This window comes from Heterobasidion irregulare (genome assembly GCF_000320585.1).
Source record: "Heterobasidion irregulare TC 32-1 unplaced genomic scaffold scaffold_03, whole genome shotgun sequence".
Classification (NCBI taxonomy): Eukaryota; Fungi; Basidiomycota; class Agaricomycetes; order Russulales; family Bondarzewiaceae; genus Heterobasidion; species Heterobasidion irregulare.
In genome coordinates this window covers 2,858,337-2,879,864 of record NW_009258199.1, presented here as the reverse complement: position 1 = coordinate 2,879,864, position 21,528 = coordinate 2,858,337, and the positions used below count along the sequence as shown (strand labels likewise).

Genomic DNA, 21,528 nt, shown 5'->3' with positions numbered 1-21,528 from the left:
AGAACCTCGGCTTCCCAGGGGCTAGGGCACCTCGGAATAGTGTGGGTCCATCCATCTCCCAGACTGCCTGCACGGTATCACAGATCACAAGTTTTTTTGTCCCATTTTTAACAAGCGATGCTATTTATGTACGGCAACAAATTACAGTCAACACTCGAAAGTGATACTCACCTAGACAGGCTCCTTCCACAGCATGACTTCTGACCTGCTTCATTGAGCGATAGAGGAATCGATATAGCAGCTGCAGGCTCCTCGTGCAGAAAGCTAAGAAAAAGGTGACGAACTGATCTTTCTATCAACCTTCTGGTAAAATGACCTCGACGAACACCATCCCGGGGATAGTAGCTTTACTTTCAGTCATCCATCACCGTGGAAGGATGAGTCTGACTCGATTGATTGCACATGACAACGAGGTTACAATGACACGAACAGCGAGCACAGCAACATTCCTTAGCGACTTGCCTACATCGGTTCAAACGCATCAGGTAATCGTACAACAGAATCACCTCACTTGTTGACAAACACGTTCCAGGCGGCTTCACTTCATCACCGAGACGCCCAATCAGGCACGGCTGGCCTTGATGATGTCTGCGGCCTGCGAATAAAAGAAACGATCAGCACGCGACACGGTCCAGCCGCGAGGAACGGGCGACAGCCACAGGTCCGTACCTTCTCGGCAATGGCGTATACGGTAGACTGAATGTGGGCCGACAGTTGCTGCGCAAGGAGGTAAAGGCAAAAGGTAAGAGGCGAGCGCTGCGGGCGTCGCACAGGGAGATACGCACGAGCGGAATGATAGACGCGTCGACCTGCAGAAACGCAATTCAACATCGGGTAGAAAGCGCACCGCGCAACGAAAATGGACTTACGACGCGCAGGTTCTTCGTTCCGTACACCTTCAGAGACGCATCGACGACGCCGCCGTCCGCCTTGGGCAGCATCGACGCCGTCCCGATGGGGTGGTACAGCGGCTCAACGCGCGTCCTGCACCACTCGCGCACGGCCGCGTCGCTCTCCGCCTCCGCGGGCGGGTCGTACGGCACCGCGCGCACGGCCGCGTACGGCGCGGTGGCTACGATCTTCTGCGCGAAGCGGACGCTGCGGACCATCACGTCCAGGTCGAGCGGGTTTTTGAAGTACGCCGGGTCAATGTCCGGGCGCGCGGTGGGGTCGGCTGAGGCGATGTGCACCGAGCCGCGTGAGAGCGGGTGCAGGAGCGTGATCATGAGCGTGTGGAAGCGGCAGCCGTCCTTGGGCTTGAGCGGGCCGACGGAGAAGAAGCCTGGGAGCTGGATGAATCTGCGCGCGGGCGGAGGGGGTCAGCGTGCGGCGTTGAGGGCGAGCGGGGAGAGTGAGAGGTGGACGTACTCGACTTGGGCTTGTTTCGTGTCGGAGAACCAGTGCTTCAGGAGGGACAACTGCTTGCGGTGCGCGGGGGTGTCCGTCAGGCTGGTGTCCTTTTCGAGACGGCCCATCCACTCGGCGTAATCGGTCGGACTGTTTAAGGTGCGGAGCGGCACGAAGGAGTACGCAGAGAACATGGACGAAAGCATGCCGCCTTGCTGCTCCTGGCTGAAAACCCGGACGAGAACGATGAGACATCGCACCAAAGCGAGAGCTGGCAGCCGTTTACATACTAAAGCTTGAGTTGCTGGGCAAGGCTCTCTGGGTCTTGTAAAATGTCCATGGTCTCAACCTCCTTGGAGACTTCGAACACAGCTGGGACCCAAGGATGATCCTGGGGATAGATACTACGTCAGATCACGTGGCGAACGCAGTGGTATACGCCCACCTCTATCCGCCCATGAACGAAGAAAGAAGCGGTTTCAGCAACGGCTGCGAAGTGAGGAATACAAGGTTTGCGCACGCAGGTTCTCTCCAACGGGGAGGTTGAGGATCTGTTTGATGCCGTGCTTTTCCAAGACACTGCTCAATCCGATCCCTGCAACGATCAACCTACCAATGAGCAGCGTGCCCCACTGTCAATACACACGCTCGCTCACCAGACAGCTCGAGCAACTGCGGGGTCTGGAAGGATCCTGGTCGCAGGCCGTTTGAGCCCATCGAGTATGACACGGTCAGGATGGCGCGAGCTCACCCGCAGACAAAATCACTTCCAACTTGGACCTAGCCGTGAACGTCTCACCGCCCTTCGTGAACTCGATGCCGGTGGCCAAGACTTCTCCGGCAGTGCCCTGCTGGAGAACTACACGGGTAGCTTGAGCTCCCGTGAGGAGCACAAGGTTCTTCCTGTCCGCGTTGGGGGCATAATAGGCCTTGGAGCGTTTTGATGAGGGAAGACAGTATGCAGTGAGGTTCGACTCACCGTGCCGGCGTGGCTGCGGGCCGCGGTGGCGGGGTCGATGGAGAAGGCGCCAGTGAACGTTCCAGCGTTGTACCCGCGTCCCTATGAGAACATGGCTATGAGATCGCGTTCGAGAGAGGAAGACTCTACAGGGCGAAACACACGTTGTCCGTATTGATTGGCACCCCCAGCTTGTCCAGCGTGTCCAAAAAGGCGACGTGGTAATCATTGAACCACTGCGGATAGGACTTCTGCAAGGGGCCGTCTTTACCGTGAAAATCGTAGTCGTAGCCCGCGTGGTAGGTCTTTGCAACGGCCGCCGAAGGCTTCGTGAACTTTTCGGACTGCGGATAAATAAAAGAAACAGGGATCAGATTCTGCTCTCGAGTTACAGACAGCGCAGAGACGACCTTTTTGAAGTACTTGAGCAGCTCATCCCAGCTCCATCCTAAGCTTCCGAGGGTCTCGAGAGCTAATCGGAGGCCATCAGAACACAATGTGATCATCGCATCTCGGCAAACATACCATTATACTCCTCAGCGGATGCTCTGAGGTATGTACGCCATCAAGCTATCATTTTGTCGAGAATAGGCTGAACGGGCAGAATCTTACCTTCCCGAGGCCATAAAGTTGAGCTAATGGTGGATCAGTAATACAAAAGACGCTTTTGAACAAGCGGACATACGGCCGAGGACCCTCCGACGACTTTGCCTCTGCAGAACACGATCGGGATGCGATCAGTGCTTGAACGGAAGGGGGAGCATGAGGTGCACACACCTTGGCTCGAAAATCTGGCGATCATTTGCGGCGGACTGGGGTACGGTCACGAAAGACCAATCGATCTGGGGGTTGCCGAGGCTCTTACCCACCATGCCGGGGACGTTTATCTCTGGCATGTCGGGCAAGTAGTCTCCGGCCTCGATGACGCCGACGACGATGTCGGGGTCCTCGGAGAGGCTGGGGGACGACACACGTCAATATTGGCGAGTTTAGGTGCGCGAATGACCTGTGCGCACCGTGCAGCGAGCACGATTCCTGCGGTCCCTCCACCGACGATAAGGTAATCGAACGAGGTGGAGACAAAGTCGGTGGGATTGGTGACGATCATGGTATGGAGGGTGTGAAGGCGTACTAGAGTCAGCTGTGCTGGACGAAGAGAGCATACGGGCACGCCAAACGCTTATATAGAAGGAGTCGGCAGCATCCCGGCACGCAGAGTCATGGATAGAAGCGGCAGTGGGTTCGCAAGAGATGCGGCGAGCTCGAACTGGGCGGCGTAGAAAGTTCAATGGACGTCCGCAGCCCCGTGGGATTGGGTGGGGCGAGGACATCATCAGAAGCGGCGGGACACAAACTCCCCGCTTCGCCCGCAGGCGGCAATCTACCAGCGCTGTATCAAACACTCACCACAGGACGCCTGTCTTTTGGTCACGATATCAGACGCATCTCCAAACTGACCTTGCACAGAAGACAGCCCTTCCGTGTGTATGTCTCCAGGCCATCACCATCATCCATCACAGGACGACTCTTCTGTGTAGGGTCAGCCATGGGAACCACCGTCCATCCGTCTTGGGTTCGAGGCACTGATCGTGGTCCACCGACGCCCGGGTGAGCTGACCGTCACGCGTCACACTTCTTGTCACAAACACCCACATCAGCATCAAGCCCCGGAGCGCTCGCTCCAATCGTCCACCATCAGCGTATGAATAACCCAGCTGACGCTCCCTTGCGTCCCTTTTTCTTGTATGCACTGTTTAGACGATGTACACATTTCCAAGTTTGATTATAAGCACGAGTGCGCGTAGTCGCACCGGCTCTCCTCCATCACCTGCATCTGACGCCTTTCGCACTTCATGGACAACACCACCACGACTAGCAGCGCCGCCACGACGGGTATTGAAATACCCCCCGATATCCTTGTCATGTGTGTATCATTGGCATCAACTCTTGCGCAGCTGTTGATTGCACCCTTGTATTTTTTTTCAGTGTGGGACCCCTCGTACGCTCTCCGCTCCATCCTGCATCGATAAAAGAGTCGTTACTGACCATTTTCCTACTCTACAGCTCCTAGGGGGCTTATTTAGTTTCTGCTTATACGGAATATCCATCGTCCAGCTCTGTCGGTCACCGTTCTATCAACTCGCCCGCACCGCCACTAATGTCGATCTCAGATATATACTATCTTTCATTTCCGGGAGATATGCTGTGGATTCAAATCACAGGTACGTGCACAGTCAATGCTATTTATCGAGAGTCTCACACATCTCGCCATCCGCACGCGCAGTGTATATGCTTTTTGTCTTGGACACCTTCCAGAGCACAGTCACCTGCGCCTTGACATGGTCCGCTATGTGTTCCGGCTGGGGCCGCCCCGAGGCGCTGGAGGTCCCTGGCTGGGGCTTCTCGGCCATCCCGGCCGTCAGTGGTATAGGTCGGGCCACTTCCCACCCCCCTGCTCGCTGCCCGACACCGCCTGACCTTCTCGACCTCTTTCCCTCCCTCCCCAGTGTCCGCCTGGGTGCAGTGCTTCTTCGCCTGGCGCATCTATGTCCTGGGAAAATGGCGCCTGATACCCGGCGCCATCGTCATGGTCTGCGCCCGCTCTCCTGCTCCCGTCGTGCATGTTCTAACACATCGTCTTTGCAGCTAGCACTCGCACAGGCTAGTGGCGGGCTCGCCGCCGGGATCAGGGTGATGCACACGCCCTTTGAAATCCCTCTTTCCGCTGACCCTGCCTCGCGCGCCGCAGTTCGTGCCCCTCAAAGTCGTGACCGAGCTCCACGTGGTCTACCCGATGGTTTGCGTGAGTATACCCTCCGCGCGCCCCCGCGTCCAATAATGACACGCCGCACCGCGCGCCCTCGCTAGGTCTGGCTCGGCGGCAGCGCGCTCGTAGACGTGCTCGTCGCCGTTAGCATGGTATACTTGGTGCGTGTATCGGCGCTGAGCCTGGATCGCGCCCGCGCGCTGGCTGATCGTGTGTCTCTTCGTGTGGTCCACCGCGTCGCGCACCAGCTCTACGCCGCCAAGAAGAACGCAGACGGCAACAACAGGACGGAGCGGATGCTTACGCGCCTGATCCGCATGACGGTCGAGACCGGCGTCGTCACCGCCGCCGCTGCCAGCCTTGACCTCGGGCTCTTCCTTGGATTCAGAAACAACAACCTGCACACACTCCTGTACGGCCCCTGCTGCTCAGAGGGGATAGGCCCTTCTCCTTTGTTCGTTCTGACTTGTCGTGTTTTTGGTTTCTAGCGCTTTCATGCTCTGCAAGCTGTACACGAACTCGCTCATGGCGTCGCTCAACTCGCGCTCGCCCTTGTTCAAGGCAAACCCCACGACGCACTTCGGGTCCGCGTCGCAGGTCTCTAGCGTCGCGCACTACCGCTGGCGCTCCGCCACGACCGCCTCGCAGGACAGCTCCGCGGCGACGTCCAAGGCGGTGCACATCTCCCAGTACGTCGAGGTCACCCGGGACGGCGAGGACCGCAAGCCCGTGAGTGCGCCGCTCGTCCCGCCGTCCCCGCCGCTGACCCGTGCGCAGGATGCACACGTTTACGAGGGAACGGAGAGCAACGTTATTCCGATGATGAACTTGACGAAGGGTGATGACGCTGTTTGAGGCTGCGCGGATGGGTCGTCTACTGGTTTAATTTATGGGCTCTGCTTGTCGTGGTGGTGCCTCTGTGTCCTCCTGTGCGATGTCTATGCTTTGAATATATGTATTATTTATGTACACGCCTGTAAAATCCCTCGACAGAGCGCGAGAGCGCGAGATTGGTGCCATATACCTGATGTCGTGCTGCGCTCAGGCGGATTCGCGATGTCGTCGCCTTCCGTCCTGCAGCATTGTTCCTCGCTTGTATTCCATGCCGTGCTCGCCCCGTCGTTCCCTATCTTTGTGTCCAATTTCTGCCGCACTATTTCTCTAATCTTGCGGAGAAGAGGCACGCAAGCGCAGGCGTCCGTAGACACTGATTACTGATCTGGATCTACTTTGACATATTCATCATGCGCAAGTTCATTTGGGTTGTGCGAAGCGATCGGATGCGGAGATCGAGCAGTGTGCAAGGAACACCACATCTACCGCGTTTCACCTTGGACGACCCGCCCCCCCTCCGCCGGTTGCACAACGATATTGAGGCTTCGAACGAATCGAGAGCGTATCCTAAACAAGGACGTGAAGTTTACACGATGTACCCTCCGATCTCACGGCCACTGCCTCATCATTAATTGTTCCGAAGCCAGATGCTGAATTTGTCCTGGATTAGCGTTGAGAGATATATGAAGAGGAGATTGTGTGCTTGTTCCGCCTTGATTTTCCGTGTCGTGTAAACGCGGGCGTGTCCCGAGCTCCAGTATCAGGGCGCGGAAGGTGATCGGCTGTGCACGTGGGCGCGTTCGTCGCCTTGTATGTGCCCCCGCTTGCGGTCCCGGTCCCAGATAGAGCACCGGCGATGCCCCTCCAATGGAAGCATTCTGCACACAGTTCCTTCCCATCTTCAGCCTCAGCGACTCCATGGCCCGTCGTGTTCTGGGCGGTCTGTTCTGATCAACGCCGTGGGCCCTTCCTGCCTCCACGTCTCCGCGGTCCATTCAAACCATGACCGTCTCCTCTTCCCTCCTCCATCTCGTCACCTCTCTCTTCTCTCCGCACCTTCCCTCTCATGGACACTCCGAACCCTCAATCCCAGCCTCAAGCGGAGCCAGATACCGCCCCCCCTTCCCAGGAGAAGCCCGCCGCCCCTGCCCGCGTCGACGGCGGCCTTCGCGCATGGCTCACCATTCTCGGCGGGTGTGCCTCTCATTGATTCTCATCGCCGCCCTCTCGCTGACCCTATCTCTTCCGCGCCAGCTGGATCTGCCTCTTCTGCACCTTTGGCTACTCTAACGCGTTCGGAGTCTACCAGGACCTCTACACCCGCGATGGCGCCGCTTCCGCATCCAGAGTCAGTTGGGTCGGCTCCGTCCAGCTCTTCTTCCTAGTCGGCATGGGCCTGCCCGCAGGAAAGCTTCTGGATATGGGATACTTCAGACAGACCATCCTCGCGGGCTCTTTGCTCTACGTCTTTTCGTCAGTTTTCACCCTTCGCTCTCGAGCGCGGGCGCTCTAACGCGCTCTCCTCTTCCAGCCTCTTCATGCTGTCTCTCGCCCACGTCGATAAATACTACCAGATATTTCTGTCCCAAGGTCTGGGCATGGGAATCGGTGGTGGCCTCATCTACCTTCCGGCCGTCGCTATCCAGGCCCATCACTGGCAAGCGCGCCGCGCTTTTGCGATCGGTATCGTCTTCACCGGTATGCGGAACTTACCATTTATTTGTGTCTCTACTCATCCCCGTGCGCTCGTGCGGTGCTTTAGGCGGATCCATCGGGGGCATCATCTTCCCGATCATGCTGAACCAGCTGTTCCACAACTCCGTGGGGTTCGCGTGGGGCGTCCGTGCTTCCGCCTTCCTCATCCTCGGCTTGCTAGTCATTGCGAATCTGATCATGAGCCCCCGCCCTCCTGGCACAGGAAAGCCTCCAGGGGGTCAAGCAGCGCCGAGCGGTCTAGCGGGAATGGCGAGAGATGTTCCGTTTCTGTTGGTCATATTCGGGTGAGCCGTTCACGGCGACTGTCCCTCGGTGCACGCACGTTGTTGAAGCCAAAGACGACAGCGCATTTTGCGTCAACTGGGGTCTCTTTTTCCCGTGTGAGCAATCTTGCATCGTCTGGACGTTGATCGCCCCGCTGACGACAAAACAGATTTTTACATCCAACTATATTCCATCCTCCACGGCGCTGGTGTCACTTTCTCATTCTACACGGTAGGCTTCACTGAGCTCACCTGACACCGGGTGGTTTAACCCGCCGTCGTTCGCAGCTAGCGATCATGAACGGAGCCTCGATTCTGGGCCGGACGATCCCCAACTTCCTGGCGGACACCGTTGGCCCGTTCAACAACTTTGTCCCGGCCTGTCTGGGGCCAGGGATCATGCTCTTTGCGCTGTTGGGGATCCGATCGACGGCGGGGATCGTGGTGTTTGCGATCATCTACGGCTTTTTCACGGGCGCATGTGCGTGCGCGCGCCTCCTTTTCATTCTGAATTCGTTGTCGTTTCTGAAGATTTGGGTTCGTTCGGGTGCAGTCGTTTCCCTCCTCGCGCCAACGATCGCGACGCTGACCGCGAATAAGGGCGAGATCGGGTGCGTTCGTTCGTGTGAGCTCTGGGCGCTCGATCGGGGTCGGCTGACGCCGCGACAGGTTGCGGATGGGCGTCGCGTTCTTCCTAACCTCGTTCGGATCTCTGTTCGGCACGCCTGTGCAGGGCGCCCTGTTGGGGACCACCTTCACATGGTCTCGGCCCATTATCTTCAGTGCGGTGAGCAACGGGCTTGATTCGGGCAGGGTATGATTGAGGCTGATGGTGGTGCGGTGCGGGTGCAGGTGATGTCGGTCGCGGGGACGGTGGGTGTAGGGATAGCGCGGCAGATGGTCGCGCGGCGCAAAGGAAGCCAGGTGGTCTAGCGCTCGCGGGAGCGTGCTGCTTGCCCGTGATCCCCGCGCCTCTCAATTCCCTGTGCCCTCCGCGTCCTCTGCTGTCTGATGATACCCGTGCACATACCGCTCTCCTGTTTTGGATGTGTATATACACGCATGCGCCTATGCGATAGCGAGCCCCACCTCGTGACCTTTCCTGACCGATGGAGGCTCGACGCGATACCCGCGGGCGGAAGGCGTGATGCGAGCGGTGGCACGATGGATATAGAAATCGAATGATTCGCGGGCGCTGATGCATGAGATCTAGCTGATTGCACTTGCCCAAGCTTCGGTCTTACAAGCCTTACAGCCCTTGCAAGACTTGTCCAAGTGGCACAAGCACTCTATAAGCTAAGCAAGTATATTTGCCCGTTTACTGATGCTTGGAGTTGTACTCCTCCTTTTCTGCATGCTTGGAATTCAGGATTCCCTCGCCATCATCGCTTTCTCTCTTTTGTATGGTTTCTGTCAAGGTGCATGTGCGTATCATCTCTTCAGCGTACAGGAAAACATAACACTGGCAATAATCTCACAAACTTGGCAATGCTGGCACCAGCCGTGATGTCGCTCACTGAAGATAAAGAAGAAATAGGGTACGCTGCGTTGTTCGCACAGTTGAGGCATTACATGCTGAAGACTGGCTTGGTGAATCCAGGCAGCATTTAGGCTTTGTGTATTTTATTACGGCTTTTGGGTCCCTTCTCGGTGCTCCTATGCAAGGTGCATTCCTCGGACAAGCATTTTGACGGCATCGCGCCATAATCTTTAGTAGGGTGTGCGCTCACGCTTCGGTCACTCGTTTTTTTGCGCTAAAATGCAACGATTTGATTCTCAGGTGATGCTATTCAGCGGCACCTGCCTGATCGCATTCGCCCACTACACTGTGTCGAAGAGGAGGGGCACTCAACTCGTTTAGGCTTCGGAATGCCTTGATACACGAGCCAAATAATGTTAAGTTCGCGCACACGCCTAACTTGTTCTCCGAGCTTCCATGCAGAGACATTGTCCAAAAATCCATGATCGTGCAAGATGGGCACCGGTCCCCAGGTCAAAATCAATACACGCTCGATGGACCGTTTGCCCACGCCGTTGTATGTGCTATGTTTATGTATCGTAGTGGACACGAATTTCGGCTCCAGAATCTACCGTGTCCGGAAAAGACCGAGGCTACGATCAAAAATGTCAATCAAACAGTTGCTAGACGATTGCGATGGGAATGAGTGATATGACACGAAGCACCATGACAGCACTCTGGCAGGGGTTTTGGACTAGTGGGCTGTGCGCAAGGCACCGGCCAAGGCGTCATTGAATCCTGTTTTCTTCAGCGCGACCCGGCATGCAAGCAGCTTGCCCAACGAGTATGCGCAGGATATCTCTTCGAAAAGCTTGAGAGTCATTGCGACATTTCCTGCGGTCGCGCGAATGACGGCCTCTCTTACCTGGATGCTTAGGTCGTCGGCTTCATATATGAGGAGTAGAAGGAAAGAGAACGGCCCACCGGTAGGTCGAGGGCCTGAAATTCATCGCAGTTCAAGACTGTGATTCCCTGACCAGAGAACGTGCCAAGGTAAAAATACCCATCCGGTAGATGGACGATGAGCTCGCTGTTGCGATTCAAGATCTTTGTCAGATTGTTCCTGCGACTCCTCCACTGTCGTACAGGCCCATCACCACTCTTCTTCCCTGTTTTCTTGCCCTGCACTCGTTCTTGAATTATTAACTGGAGTCGAATCATGACAACTGTCTCCTCTGAGCTCTCCTCTTTCACAAATGCGTCAGAGGAAGTGATGATAAATCCAAGGGAGTTTCTGAGACTTTGGTTAGAGATATCAGTGTCTTCGAAGTAATGGGCCAAGGTGACTTGCTGTATGGACATCTTATACCGCATATCCGAATGCCCATCACTTGTTAGGGCACGAATGAGAAGCAGTGGTAAGGATTTTACCTCTCGTACGTGTTCAAGGCATCCGTGTAAAGCGAATTCGTCTTTGCAGAACGGGCTCATTCTGGGAGGCATAAAGCCGGTATAAGCAGGTCGATCATTTGCTGATGATGAGTACTGAGAAGATCAAATCAAAGTCAGCGTCTGTGAGTCGGTAATAAGCAGCACTCAATAGAAACCATCCTGTCATCTAGGCGCATGTTGTCATGACCAGAGCTCACATAGGTCTCACTCGTGGAGGAGTGCACGGAGTCGGTTGCTTCCTGTATACAAATAGAATTGATGGGTCCTCCGTCTTCTTCTTGCAGCCAGCTTCCATGCTCGTTGTCGCTTGCTTGTGACATGCGGTCCGGGCTTGGAGTACGCATTCGAGTGGTGAAGTCTGGCCGCTATGAGTGAATGTGAGTTAGAAATATCGAGCTCGACGAGCAATCAGAATAGTGGACGCTACTTTCTCTGAATCCAGTCTACGCGGAAACAACATCCAAGCAAACCGGATTTCGAGCCAGATCTTTTCATTCTGCATTATCAGTGCATTTATACTTATTAAGAGACATTCTTGTTCATAAGTATGTCATGGACAGACCTGCAACTCGACAAGCGCACGGTGGAGTATATTAATTTGGTCTTCGAGTCGGCGACATCGCAACTCGAGGTCGGCGTTCTTTTGCTGTGAGAAAGTGTAACAAAACTTGGTGGTAGGGCATGAAAATCTCGATATGAGAGTACCTGTAGTTCGGCAGACGCGTGATTGAATCGGCTTTCGAGTTGATGATATAGTGAGGTGAGATGCGTTATCTGTCCTCAAGAGGACAATGTGTGAATCGTGACGGAGCTTCCGATACGATACTACATGATCGCACCTGCAGTTCCGTGAACATGCGCTCGATTTCGCCTTTGGAGCGATCTTCGAGTTCGAAGCAGCGTGATGTCAAATGCAAATTATGTTTCTGTGAAACATTGAACGCGTGAGTGGTTAAGCCAATAGGAAGTCGCGAGAGCGAAAGTATCGGGCTCAGATCGAATGACGGACCTACCTCCAATTTTGTTAGTCGATCTCCCAGACATTTGTAGATCTGGTCCCGCTCAAAACCTATGGGAATAGGCATATTCTATATAGCAACGAAGAAAGCTGTAATGTGGGCGTGCGAGTGACATGAGACGTCAAGCATTGAACAGTATATATACTGGCGAGCCAGCTCGCTGCGCTAGGCTATGCGCGTATGTGCTGGTACATTTTGTAGCTCACACATACGATGTTTGGTTGCGCAGACGCAGCTGATTCCTGAGGGATGGAAAATCAGAGCATCGTCCATAGAAAGAGTGGTATTTGAGAAGGTCATGCGCATTGTCAATTTGTTACACGCAGACCGGGGAGCCTCGGACCCGGAGAACCACGTGCAAAACGCTGACCACGTGTGAACTACGTGGCAAACCCGGAAATCGACCAAGGCAAATCAACTCATACAAGTTCGACGGGTGTCACCTCTCTGCGAGGTAAGAAACCGTTTGGATCTTTTCACCTTAATTCGGGACATGTGGAACAAGGGCTTCTTTCCATGTTTTGGTCAGAATGCCTTCAAAGTTCGTCGCCACGGACTCGTTCTGCCCAGCAGCCTTCTATCATACGGCGCAGGACCCTCGAAGCTTTTGACAGGCAGGTGATCAGTTGCGACTCATCCGTGCAAGTGCTTGCCATACTGGAATACCATAGGATTACTCAGCTAAAGCTAATACTTTTGATAATAGAGCATGAGGCTACTATGTTGAGCTTCGAAGCCTGCTTGACAGGCCTTTGAACACAGGCCGGTCCCTTTGTTTGTGAAGCCTGGAAGTACCATTTGAGACTGAGGGCTTCTTCGACTTCAATAATACAATCGATATAAATTTGAAGGAGATATGTAGCTAACATGCTAGATATTTTGATGACACCTTCCTCATCCTCTTTATTCGAACCTGAGCCTCTGCTGCAGCTGCCAATGCGAGTAGTAGTAGCCTGCTCACACCCGTATTCTTCATACATAGCTCGCACGGAGCAACCAGTTTGTCATAAGTACTTCGTCGACTGAAACGCTACTCGTGCGACAGTGCTCTAGAAACTTCTAGAGGCTGTGAAATTCAGAGTGCGTCCGTCCCCATTCTACTGACTGTGTTTGGGCTGATTGCCGACTTTTTAAAGGAATGTCTCCAGGGCCTTGTTGTAGGTAATCTTTTGCAGTACCACTTTTTGAGCCTGCAGTTCACCAGACGAATACTCCTTCAATATTGCTCCTTGGCTATCAGGTCTCAATGCGGTTTCGTGTGCTACTGCATCCTTTACCTAAAACCCCTCTCATGGCTGAATGCACGCAAAGACGAAAGATTGCTCACCGATATATCAAGACCTTCGAATACCACAGGTGACAACCTCTCGTTGCTAAGTCCACGATATGTGCCCAAATATACATAGCCTTCTGGCCCCCGGACGATGAGCTCGTTGTCGCGTGTGGATAATTTCGCTACTTTTCGCCTCTGATCGCGCCATTTTACCCGTTTCTTCTTTCCCTTACCTCGCCGTACTTGTTTTTTCTCGGGCAGGATCAAGAAAATGTCGACAGAACCCTCTCCCTGAAGAAGTGCCGCAGCTGGAGCGATGATGAACTTCAAGGGGGCCCTTAGTTTTCTGTTTCAGATTTGAGTGCTTCAAAGAATAAAATTGAATGTGACTTGCTTGGAAAACTCCTGACACAACGCGTCGTTGATCGTGAAGTGCGGCTCGATCATGAGCGACAATGTGGATCTCATCTTCTTGACATCTCGAAGACATCGCCGGAGCGCGACTTCATGCTTGCAAAAAGGAGCCAAGCTCAAAGGTTTGAATGAGAAGCTTGACAACCTTGGGTATTCATTATAACTGTTCATCGGCGCCTGGCAAGGATAAATGTCAGCATGCACAAGCCGGTATCATTCATAAGTTGTCGAGCATACAGTAGGTAGGCATTCGTTATTTGAGCCTTCTCGCAGAGCGCCATGGGGTTGATGCGATGATTCGCCCACAATGCTACGATCATCGTTTGTTTGCGATAAGGTGTCCGGTACATCCGCAGGAGATTCAACAACGACGTTCACAGTGGGCTATATATAGGCGGTGTCATGAATGCAGCAGTCGACGGTCACTAATGAACAGCACCTGGAATAGATTTTCTCCCTTCTGCTGGATTTTTGAGGCGTTAAAGCGTGCAATGTCTGCCTCTAGCCTCTGTAGCATATGGGTCGTTGTGCTGAAGATTCCGGGAGTTGAAGCACAATTTACCCTACCTTGAGTGCGATCCTATATGCAACCCGCTCTTCTGATATGTGCTCAATGTCTCTACACAGCAAAGTGATTGCTGCTTTTTTCGTCTGCGGGAATTCTTCTGAGAAATCCCGGAAGTCTTCCTACTATCGCAGCGTGGGTGTCAAACAGACCTCATATTCTTTCTGTGAGTGAAATGTTTCAGAGAGTGGTGTTATAGTCCTCGAGAGAGATATAAGTGCATAGAGGGTGGTGTTGAAGCAAGGTCAGATGTAGAGCAAACAACTTACCTCAACTTGCTCGAGATGTCTCGTGATATAGACCAGTTCGTTCAAGAGTGAGTTCGATGACAGTTTCAGCATTATTTGAAGTTGAGTCTGCGATGATGCAACAGTGAGTGCTCAATCAGACAGTGTCCTCAATGAAGCGATCATGAGCAGTATATATACTAGCGAATGCAAAGCTTCGGTCGAGGATGTTTGGTGGCCCCGCAGCCGCAGTTCATCGTAATTGAATGAGAGACCAGAATTTACCCATAGAAGTAAAGAGAATGCGTAGGAAGACGAAGCTTCTGGGCATGCGTGGTCCGCACTTACAACGCATGGAACTAGGGAATCTTCCTACATCAAGCTGCTCTGGGGTCGATTCGTCACAAGGCTGCTCTTGACTCTGCGCAAGCGCCACTCAGCCTGATCATAAATAGCTGCAATCAGAACATGTGGCATTCCATACAGAAGGAAAGAACCGACAGGCAAAATGCAACGAGTCGCACGCTTACTGCGATGTGGTCATGTCTATAATGAGCCTCCTTCTCCTTGAACTATGATAAGGCTAATTATGGTGTGAGTGTGCCTGTTATCGAAGTGCTGCGTCACGCACTCGCACAATTTTTCGCGCGGTTCAAGGGCAGCAGAAGGGCAGGTAATGCTGTTTAAATTCCTATACAAGCGCGAACTTCGCGAGAAGTTGCGTAAAAACAAGGACATGATCAGCATCATGTGAGCTGCCTGCATCGAGTGCATACAGAGAGAGCCCTAAATAAGACATATAACAAAAAAACAGTGCATGGAAACGTATACAATTACACAAGATCGAGAACGTTAATATGCGCGACGAGTCCGAGTCCGAGTCCGAACCCGATGCAAATCTAGACGTCATACGCGACTCGGGCACCAACCCACGGGTAAGGGTAGTTGTGTTGATAGAAGTTCCTCACAGTGCGACGACCCGCAAGACGAGGAATAGTCGCATAAGAGGCTCCGAGCTGCGTAGAAATTCTAGCTGAGTCAAAGATCCAAGAAATCAGCAGAGAGACTTACGACAGTGTGGTGCTTGGTGTCAAAGAAATCGGTCGAGTATCTATCATAACATGATGAATGGGCGGCTGGGCGGACTGAGAGAACCGGTGAACTTTACCCAGGGAAGATAGTCGTCGGGTCGAAGCCGTCGTGTGTATCAAAAAGGTCAGAGGTCCACTCCCACACTCCACCATTCGAACCTCTGCCACCGTCCTTCTCCCCGCCTGCCGTCGCTCTGTCACAAATGCGTCAGCAAAAGCACACGCTCTGACACCAAAGCCCAATTGCAAGAGTCGATTACGCACGGGACACAATGCCAGTTCCTGAACCCCACGTTCGCACCCCCCTCATACCCCACTTCGTACGTATCCAAAAACAGCCTCAACTCGCTCTCCGTCGGGATCCTGCCCCCCTTCGCGTGCGCATAGTCCCGCAAGTCGTCGTACGCCGCCATCACCGGCCAATGCCGCGCAACGTCCATCCCGACGTTCCCAAAGAACGTGCGCACGCGCGCCTCGGACCCATGCACGACCCAGCTCGGCGGCGGTGGGCGCCGCGCGCCCTCTGCGCGCCACCACGCCTCGTACTCCCCGTTCGTGACGGGCCGCCACTCGACACGGAACGCGCCGACGGCCACGGTGCGCGCGGGGCTCTCGTTGTCCCACCCGTACGCGCGCCCGAAGACGTCGCCCGCGAGTTCGGGAAGGAGGTCGTCCGACTCGGGGTCGTCGTGCCCCAGGACCAGCTGGGTGGGACCGAGCGTGACGGTCGGAGTTGCAGGCGGCGTGTACGCAGCCCACTGTTTTGCGAGGGCAGCAAACGGGGGCGGTGTAAATCCAGGCGGGGGGAGCGTGCCTGTGCCGGCGCGTTGGATGAGCATGTAGAGTAGCGTCTGCGGATCAAGGTGCGAGCACATTTAGGCCCGATCGAGGACTGACAGCGACCAGATGACTGACCTCGATGTGGAACCCTTCGTGCTCGAGCGTCATGACCAGCACGCGCGCAATCCTCCGTGTGATGGTACGTGTCCCGTTCTCGAGGTCCTCGAAGAGGCGCAAAACGCGCGCGCGCACGCGATCGCGGAACTCAAGGACCTCCGTGAGACTAGGCCAGTCCTCGTCCCTCGTCGGGACCTCCGAATGGCGCTGCACACATCCAAACGACACTGAGTTGAGATTCGAGAGTATCAAGCTTAGAGGTTAGGACTCACATGACAGTGCTCCGGATCGTCGACGTGGGGGTCGATCCCGCGCTGTGCATCCCAATCAGCCTCCCATCCACACGAATCCCACAGTCATCTGCGTGTACTCACCTCAAAGATCATCGTAAACCGCTTCGGCTCGGTGTTCGGCTCGTTCAGCAAGTTGCTCAACAGCATATCCAAGAACCTGAAATCAGCGTCACATCAGCGCCATCACCATCTTAAATCTCCTCTCTCTAACGAACGGACTTACGTTGGAATATGGCCCAAATAAAACAAACACTTGTGTCTCAAGTCGATCGGCTTCTCATGGAGCATCGCGCGGGGGATCATTCCTAGCGTGACGCAGTCCCACGCCTTCCAGAGGTCCCGGAACTCTTGCGCTGATGGGATACCAAAGTGAGTCGCTGTCGGGTTCAGCGGAGCCGGACGCAAGGTAGAGAGCGCGGGAAAGACGAAGGGTGGGCGCGTGAGGACATAGAGGTGCAGAGTGCCGCTCGGCGAGGAGGAGAAAAGCGCGACCAGCGCGCGGAGGCGGGCCTTGGTGAATAGGGTCAGGGCGATCTCGGGTGGGATCTGTGCGTCGAATCCTCGTTCAGTTCGAGAGGTATCAGCAAAGCGAAGATCTTTTCGCGTACGTCGTCTGAGGCCACGCTCAGTGCAGTCACGTCAATATGAGTCATGCCCTCGGCAGTAGGGATGTGCTCAGAGTTCGAGCGAAAACAGACACCAGAGCCATCGACTGAGAAGGCAAATTTGAATGCCAATTTTCACAGAAACAGTCAGACAGACACTTACGCCTTTCATCGTCCCACCGTCTCTTGGCTATGTCAACGTCCAACACTTCGTTTGCTTGGTCCATCAAGGCGGCAACTTCGTTGCAGGTGCCAGTGCCCGTCAGGAAGAGGATCGTGTCCTCTCCATTGATTTTATCACTGACACCCGCCAGAAGACCTGCATTGCCGAGGATAAGGTACGAAGTATGGATCTCCATAGGGAGCGGAGACGATGGAGCAGTAGAGACCTCAGAAATCGAGGAAGAGGAGGACATTTTGGATGATAAACGACAGTTCGTTGGGGAATGGAAAGAGTCGTAGATGCGCTTTTATACGATTAGAAGTATTTACACGGCTTTGGACAATCTCGGATTGAGACGGGGAGAACTATTGCAATGGGAAGATAACATCAAGGAGCAGAGAAGAGCATTCGGAATTCATGGGGACCAGAGCGGTCGCCTGACAGGGCTCCGCGTGCAGTGGAACTGTCGGACATGATGAACAATGATGCAGAACAGCACTCAACGCACCGTAAGCCGTGACACATCCAAGTCTATCTCAGCAGAAGACGCAGCGAGAGAGTAAAAACACGTAAGATACCAGCGATAGAAACAAGGGCGTGTCTCTCAACGAGGGTGCCCAGCGAAAAAAATCGTCTTTCAGGGACTCGCCATCGGCATAGGGACGACCAATGAGGAACTAGCGTGAGAAAGACGGTCGCCAATTCGGCATAGCAAGGGTTCAGCGTCATAACTTCAGATGTCGGGAGGGGAAATGGTGCGATAAGACCACGGCGGAATCGGAAGACAGCGTCGGCAGGGTATGATAAGACATGGCTGCTAGACGGATCACGACACGAAGATAAGCTTTTTTGAACTTACGTATGATACCATCACAAACGAGCACTGCTACGACACTGCTGCGACACTGCTATAGCACAGCGCGGTGAACGTTCAGTGTGGTCCAACAATTCAAAGCAGTACGGAGTGCATGTGGGTGGTAGTGGGAAAGCAAAATGGGCCTAGCCATGGGTGACAAGCGTGTCGGGGCACGCACCAAGAAAGTAGCCTTGTCAGCGCCGACCCTCAATTCCAAAGCACTGACACTGCTGCGCCAAATTCCACATAGGTGCATGTCCACGATGTCCATCTTTCGCGCCCTAGATGAGGCTCCAAAGAGGAGTTAGAGACGCCATTTAAGAAGGGATCGTTGCCCACGACGATGCCTGGGTTACGCAGCAGGAGAGAAAGACGGAGATGATGGTTAAGGGAGAGAGGACACCGACGAGGTTCTCCCGCTCACTCCCAGTTCACAGTCCGACGATGGCGTGCTCTTGCGCGATGCGCACACGTGATGGACCGCTTCTGGTCACGAGCAGACGACACGGCAATCAAGCCACTGGCTCTCCTCCTCTCCTGCTTCGACGTTTGACTATGATTTATGTTTTAATCAATCTAGTCAGAGCACAAAAGAACTCACAGCTTTCAATGAAACCAGTTTGTCCCTCAAATCAAGTGAGCACCCTCGCTTACCGATGTTTCTCATCGGGCCCCTTCGGTGCTTTAAACTATTCTCATTTCATGAGTGCTCCTCACTGGGCACCACGGACCTCTGTGACTTCCATGTTCAAGGTATATTATGAACTATTGTGCAGATCGCCGAGCTTGTTGTCATCGAATAACGAGAATTCGGACCGTCGTCTCTCTAGCGACGATGTCTAAACATCAAGGCGGGGTTTCTTGATTGTCTACCCACCACAATCTTCCAGAAGTTCAATTCATTTTTTCTTGTCATATACCGCGTAATCTGACCGAAAGTGATCATCTGAAGACAGTGGAAGACAGAACAATGGTACGATATGGATAGATTGGAGACGAACACATACTCATGTGTCTCATTATTTATCTCACGACGGACCTGCGTCAAGACTACGGGTGAGCAGATACTTCGAAATATTATGGTAACGGTCAGAATCCATATTGATGGTTGGCATCAGCACTACGGCATACGCATTGATCTCGAGCAGGTGCGATCTTCTTTATCAGGTATTCAACCTTATCGGCGCTGATGAGTATCAAGCCGGGCTGTCCGTCCTGATGGCTTGATCCCTTTATAATCTATACCCATCGAATCGATATTCTCGTTTCCTCCTTTCGCTCCAGGCTGGCCCTCCTGTTTTGACCTTTTTGCCTCGTTCATCTTCTAACAGAATACGGCTGGAATGACCGTTCTGCAAACTTTTGGAGAGATCGGCGTCATCATCGTGATCTCCAATGTTGCTGTTCTATGCGAGACTTTGTTCTGGGGTGAATCCCTTCTTCTCAGATTCTCTCCAACATGGCCGGATCTTACGCGCAGCTGCTTTAGGTATTTTTGCATGTCTAGCTGTTTTTGTGACGTATATCCTTCTGTGAGTTATCAGAATACTTACGCAGGGTGAAACTGACATGACTGACCCGTTCAAGGCGAAAGGGTTTAAAGTCCAGACTCAACCTAGTCATGCTGATCGCGACGGTGATCATGTTCATATCGGCGAGCATGCAGCTGGCGCTCGACATCTTCTCCCTTATGGTCGTCATCCAAGGCGCGCTGATCGACCAGTCGATACCGAATCTCGATTCTCGGTTGGTGGCGGTGACGAAGATCACGTCGAGCTTTGTCTCGAATTTTTTAGATATGATCAACTCATATTTTAATGTGCGTTCGCCTTTGGTGCACAAAATTGAAGGGAATTGAAAGTGGCATGTTCCAGTTCATGCTTAGTGACATGATCGTGGTCTGGAGAGCTTGGACATTGTGCAGCGAGAATAGGAAATTAATGGTGGGCCCGTTACTCACCCTCTTGGGATCCATCGGTAAAGAATTCAAATGAATTGTCTTAAAAATCAATTTTGAGCGTCTACAACTTCAGCAACCGCTATCGCGAGCATGGGAGTGCAAACCAAAGTCCTCTTGAAAGGTAGCATAAGGCTGGGGCAGGTCGCGGGTGCACTGCAGTACGCATCATGGGCCCTGTCGCTCGCCACCAACCTGGCGACGACGTCACTCATCGGCTATAAAGCATGGTCTGTCGTTGTCTGCAATGAATGCCTCGCATCTGAGGGATCCAATACGACCATATTGTAGGAAGCATCGACAGTCCATCAAGGACAATCTCGGTCAGGGGAACTCAAGGACAAAGGTAGAGAAGATCATGGCGCTTCTCGTCGAGTCTGGTGGAATTTATTGCATCTTCTGGGTAAGACAAGAGTTATTTTTTTGCAATATTCGCTGAAACTCTAATCCACAGATCACTCTCCTCGTCACCAACTTTGTCACCATCAGAGTATTTGGCCGTCCCCACAGCGTGACGGATGTCATTGTTCCCAATGCTGTCCAATTAGCCGTGAGTAACTGCAATAGCACATGGAAAACCGAATTCACAATGGGAATATGCGCATAGGGAATCTACCCCACCGTCATTCTCGTCCTCGTCAGTCTCGAAAAAACGATTTGGGACTCGCGCGGCAGCGTCGTGGAATCTATTGGCGGCAATAGTGCACACATGGAATTCGCCCCTGGTCCGGGCATCGTCTCAAAAACTACGGCGAGCCGACATCAGATCAGTGTCATCCAACTGGATACTGGGATGCAATCAGTCGATTTTGAGAGAGACGACTATAGGGACTCGATTAAAGCTTCAGTGTAAATTGTCTCTAGCGGGGCGATGTAGTCTGCGTCTGTATGTATAAGTATTGTTAATGCGACAACGCCATGAAACAACAGTCTGACGTTTCCTGCTGTCAGAGACCCTAATTGCTACTGCGCTTGTCGAAAGGAACCAATGCTCTGCCCAAAGTCATCATTTTGCTCTGCTTATCTGACAAAAAACAATAGTTGCAATGACTTTTGCCTCTTCAAGCCTCACTTCTTTACCAAAAACCCCAAGGCAGTAAGTCGACCATTCTCGGAGTTTCAACCACCTCTTCGACGGCGCGGTTTAGCCACCAAACTGTATAGGAAAGTTGGGGTCACGAGCGGACGACAGCGACTCATCTCTGCCGCGCACTGCCATTGCCAGCTCTCCTGCTGTCCTGCTCTATGGTCCATGCCTTCATCAATCTGCTAATGAAACAGTTGCCCCTCAGAAGTCATGTCTTCAATAGACTCGTGAATCAAGTGAATACTGTGGGTTTCTCAGATCTTTCGCGTCAGGCCTCTTCGATGC

At 53.3% G+C, this 21,528-nt stretch overlaps 8 protein-coding genes across 8 annotated transcripts; 4 read left to right on the top strand and 4 right to left on the bottom strand.

Moving 5' to 3' along the window:
* Window positions 1-371: 371 nt before the first annotated feature.
* On the bottom strand, window positions 372-3,540 carry chd6 (choline dehydrogenase 6). Its single transcript, XM_009545003.1, has 17 exons — window positions 3,322-3,540; window positions 3,083-3,262; window positions 2,991-3,018; window positions 2,918-2,940; window positions 2,831-2,853; window positions 2,716-2,777; window positions 2,470-2,649; window positions 2,327-2,407; window positions 2,099-2,276; window positions 2,004-2,039; window positions 1,855-1,942; window positions 1,638-1,751; window positions 1,369-1,572; window positions 870-1,299; window positions 786-809; window positions 670-717; window positions 372-595 (listed from the first exon to the last, which is right to left on the bottom strand). The coding sequence occupies exons 1-17, from the start codon at window positions 3,411-3,413 to the stop codon at window positions 563-565; spliced, it is 1,824 nt and encodes a 607-aa protein (XP_009543298.1). The 5' UTR covers window positions 3,414-3,540; the 3' UTR covers window positions 372-562.
* A 617-nt stretch (window positions 3,541-4,157) lies between these two features.
* On the top strand, window positions 4,158-6,050 carry HETIRDRAFT_458327 (uncharacterized protein; the record flags this gene model as incomplete). Its single annotated transcript, XM_009546077.1, has 11 exons — window positions 4,158-4,229; window positions 4,292-4,304; window positions 4,370-4,424; window positions 4,477-4,527; window positions 4,590-4,736; window positions 4,813-4,895; window positions 4,952-4,996; window positions 5,055-5,108; window positions 5,174-5,484; window positions 5,561-5,801; window positions 5,850-6,050. Coding segments are annotated over 11 exons (1,150 nt in total), but the record flags the coding sequence as incomplete, so codon positions are not given.
* An 895-nt stretch (window positions 6,051-6,945) lies between these two features.
* Window positions 6,946-8,995, top strand: HETIRDRAFT_35213 (MFS monocarboxylate transporter). The gene is made up of 10 exons (XM_009544883.1): window positions 6,946-7,100; window positions 7,161-7,379; window positions 7,438-7,604; window positions 7,669-7,906; window positions 7,968-8,002; window positions 8,056-8,117; window positions 8,174-8,366; window positions 8,439-8,496; window positions 8,555-8,672; window positions 8,738-8,995. Exons 1-10 carry the CDS (start codon window positions 6,973-6,975, stop codon window positions 8,816-8,818), a joined length of 1,299 nt encoding a protein of 432 aa, XP_009543178.1. The 5' UTR covers window positions 6,946-6,972; the 3' UTR covers window positions 8,819-8,995.
* Window positions 8,996-10,098: 1,103 nt separating this feature from the next.
* On the bottom strand, window positions 10,099-11,881 carry HETIRDRAFT_425969 (uncharacterized protein; the record flags this gene model as incomplete). The annotated part of the gene is made up of 7 exons (XM_009546076.1): window positions 10,099-10,269; window positions 10,329-10,876; window positions 11,005-11,161; window positions 11,224-11,292; window positions 11,359-11,442; window positions 11,636-11,679; window positions 11,806-11,881. The coding sequence occupies 7 exons, from the start codon at window positions 11,879-11,881 to the stop codon at window positions 10,099-10,101; spliced, it is 1,149 nt and encodes a 382-aa protein (XP_009544371.1).
* Window positions 11,882-12,945: 1,064 nt separating this feature from the next.
* Window positions 12,946-14,408, bottom strand: HETIRDRAFT_116890 (uncharacterized protein; the record flags this gene model as incomplete). The annotated part of the gene is made up of 8 exons (XM_009546075.1): window positions 12,946-13,092; window positions 13,143-13,434; window positions 13,501-13,679; window positions 13,740-13,886; window positions 13,942-14,010; window positions 14,070-14,189; window positions 14,220-14,231; window positions 14,337-14,408. The coding sequence occupies 8 exons, from the start codon at window positions 14,406-14,408 to the stop codon at window positions 12,946-12,948; spliced, it is 1,038 nt and encodes a 345-aa protein (XP_009544370.1).
* Window positions 14,409-14,951: 543 nt separating this feature from the next.
* HETIRDRAFT_458325 (uncharacterized protein) lies at window positions 14,952-17,596 on the bottom strand (the record flags this gene model as incomplete). Its single annotated transcript, XM_009546074.1, has 10 exons — window positions 14,952-15,310; window positions 15,366-15,405; window positions 15,463-15,579; window positions 15,650-16,236; window positions 16,301-16,489; window positions 16,555-16,596; window positions 16,657-16,732; window positions 16,799-17,121; window positions 17,184-17,287; window positions 17,344-17,596. The coding sequence occupies 10 exons, from the start codon at window positions 17,594-17,596 to the stop codon at window positions 15,194-15,196; spliced, it is 1,848 nt and encodes a 615-aa protein (XP_009544369.1). The 3' UTR covers window positions 14,952-15,193.
* Window positions 17,597-17,780: 184 nt separating this feature from the next.
* Window positions 17,781-18,539, top strand: HETIRDRAFT_433420 (uncharacterized protein). The gene has a single exon (XM_009546073.1). It carries the CDS (start codon window positions 18,337-18,339, stop codon window positions 18,505-18,507), a length of 171 nt encoding a protein of 56 aa, XP_009544368.1. The 5' UTR covers window positions 17,781-18,336; the 3' UTR covers window positions 18,508-18,539.
* Window positions 18,540-19,278: 739 nt separating this feature from the next.
* On the top strand, window positions 19,279-21,009 carry HETIRDRAFT_116888 (uncharacterized protein; the record flags this gene model as incomplete). The annotated part of the gene is made up of 8 exons (XM_009546072.1): window positions 19,279-19,347; window positions 19,531-19,688; window positions 19,787-20,018; window positions 20,050-20,176; window positions 20,233-20,386; window positions 20,448-20,559; window positions 20,611-20,706; window positions 20,764-21,009. 8 exons carry the CDS (start codon window positions 19,279-19,281, stop codon window positions 21,007-21,009), a joined length of 1,194 nt encoding a protein of 397 aa, XP_009544367.1.
* Between the last annotated feature and the right edge of the window lie 519 nt (window positions 21,010-21,528).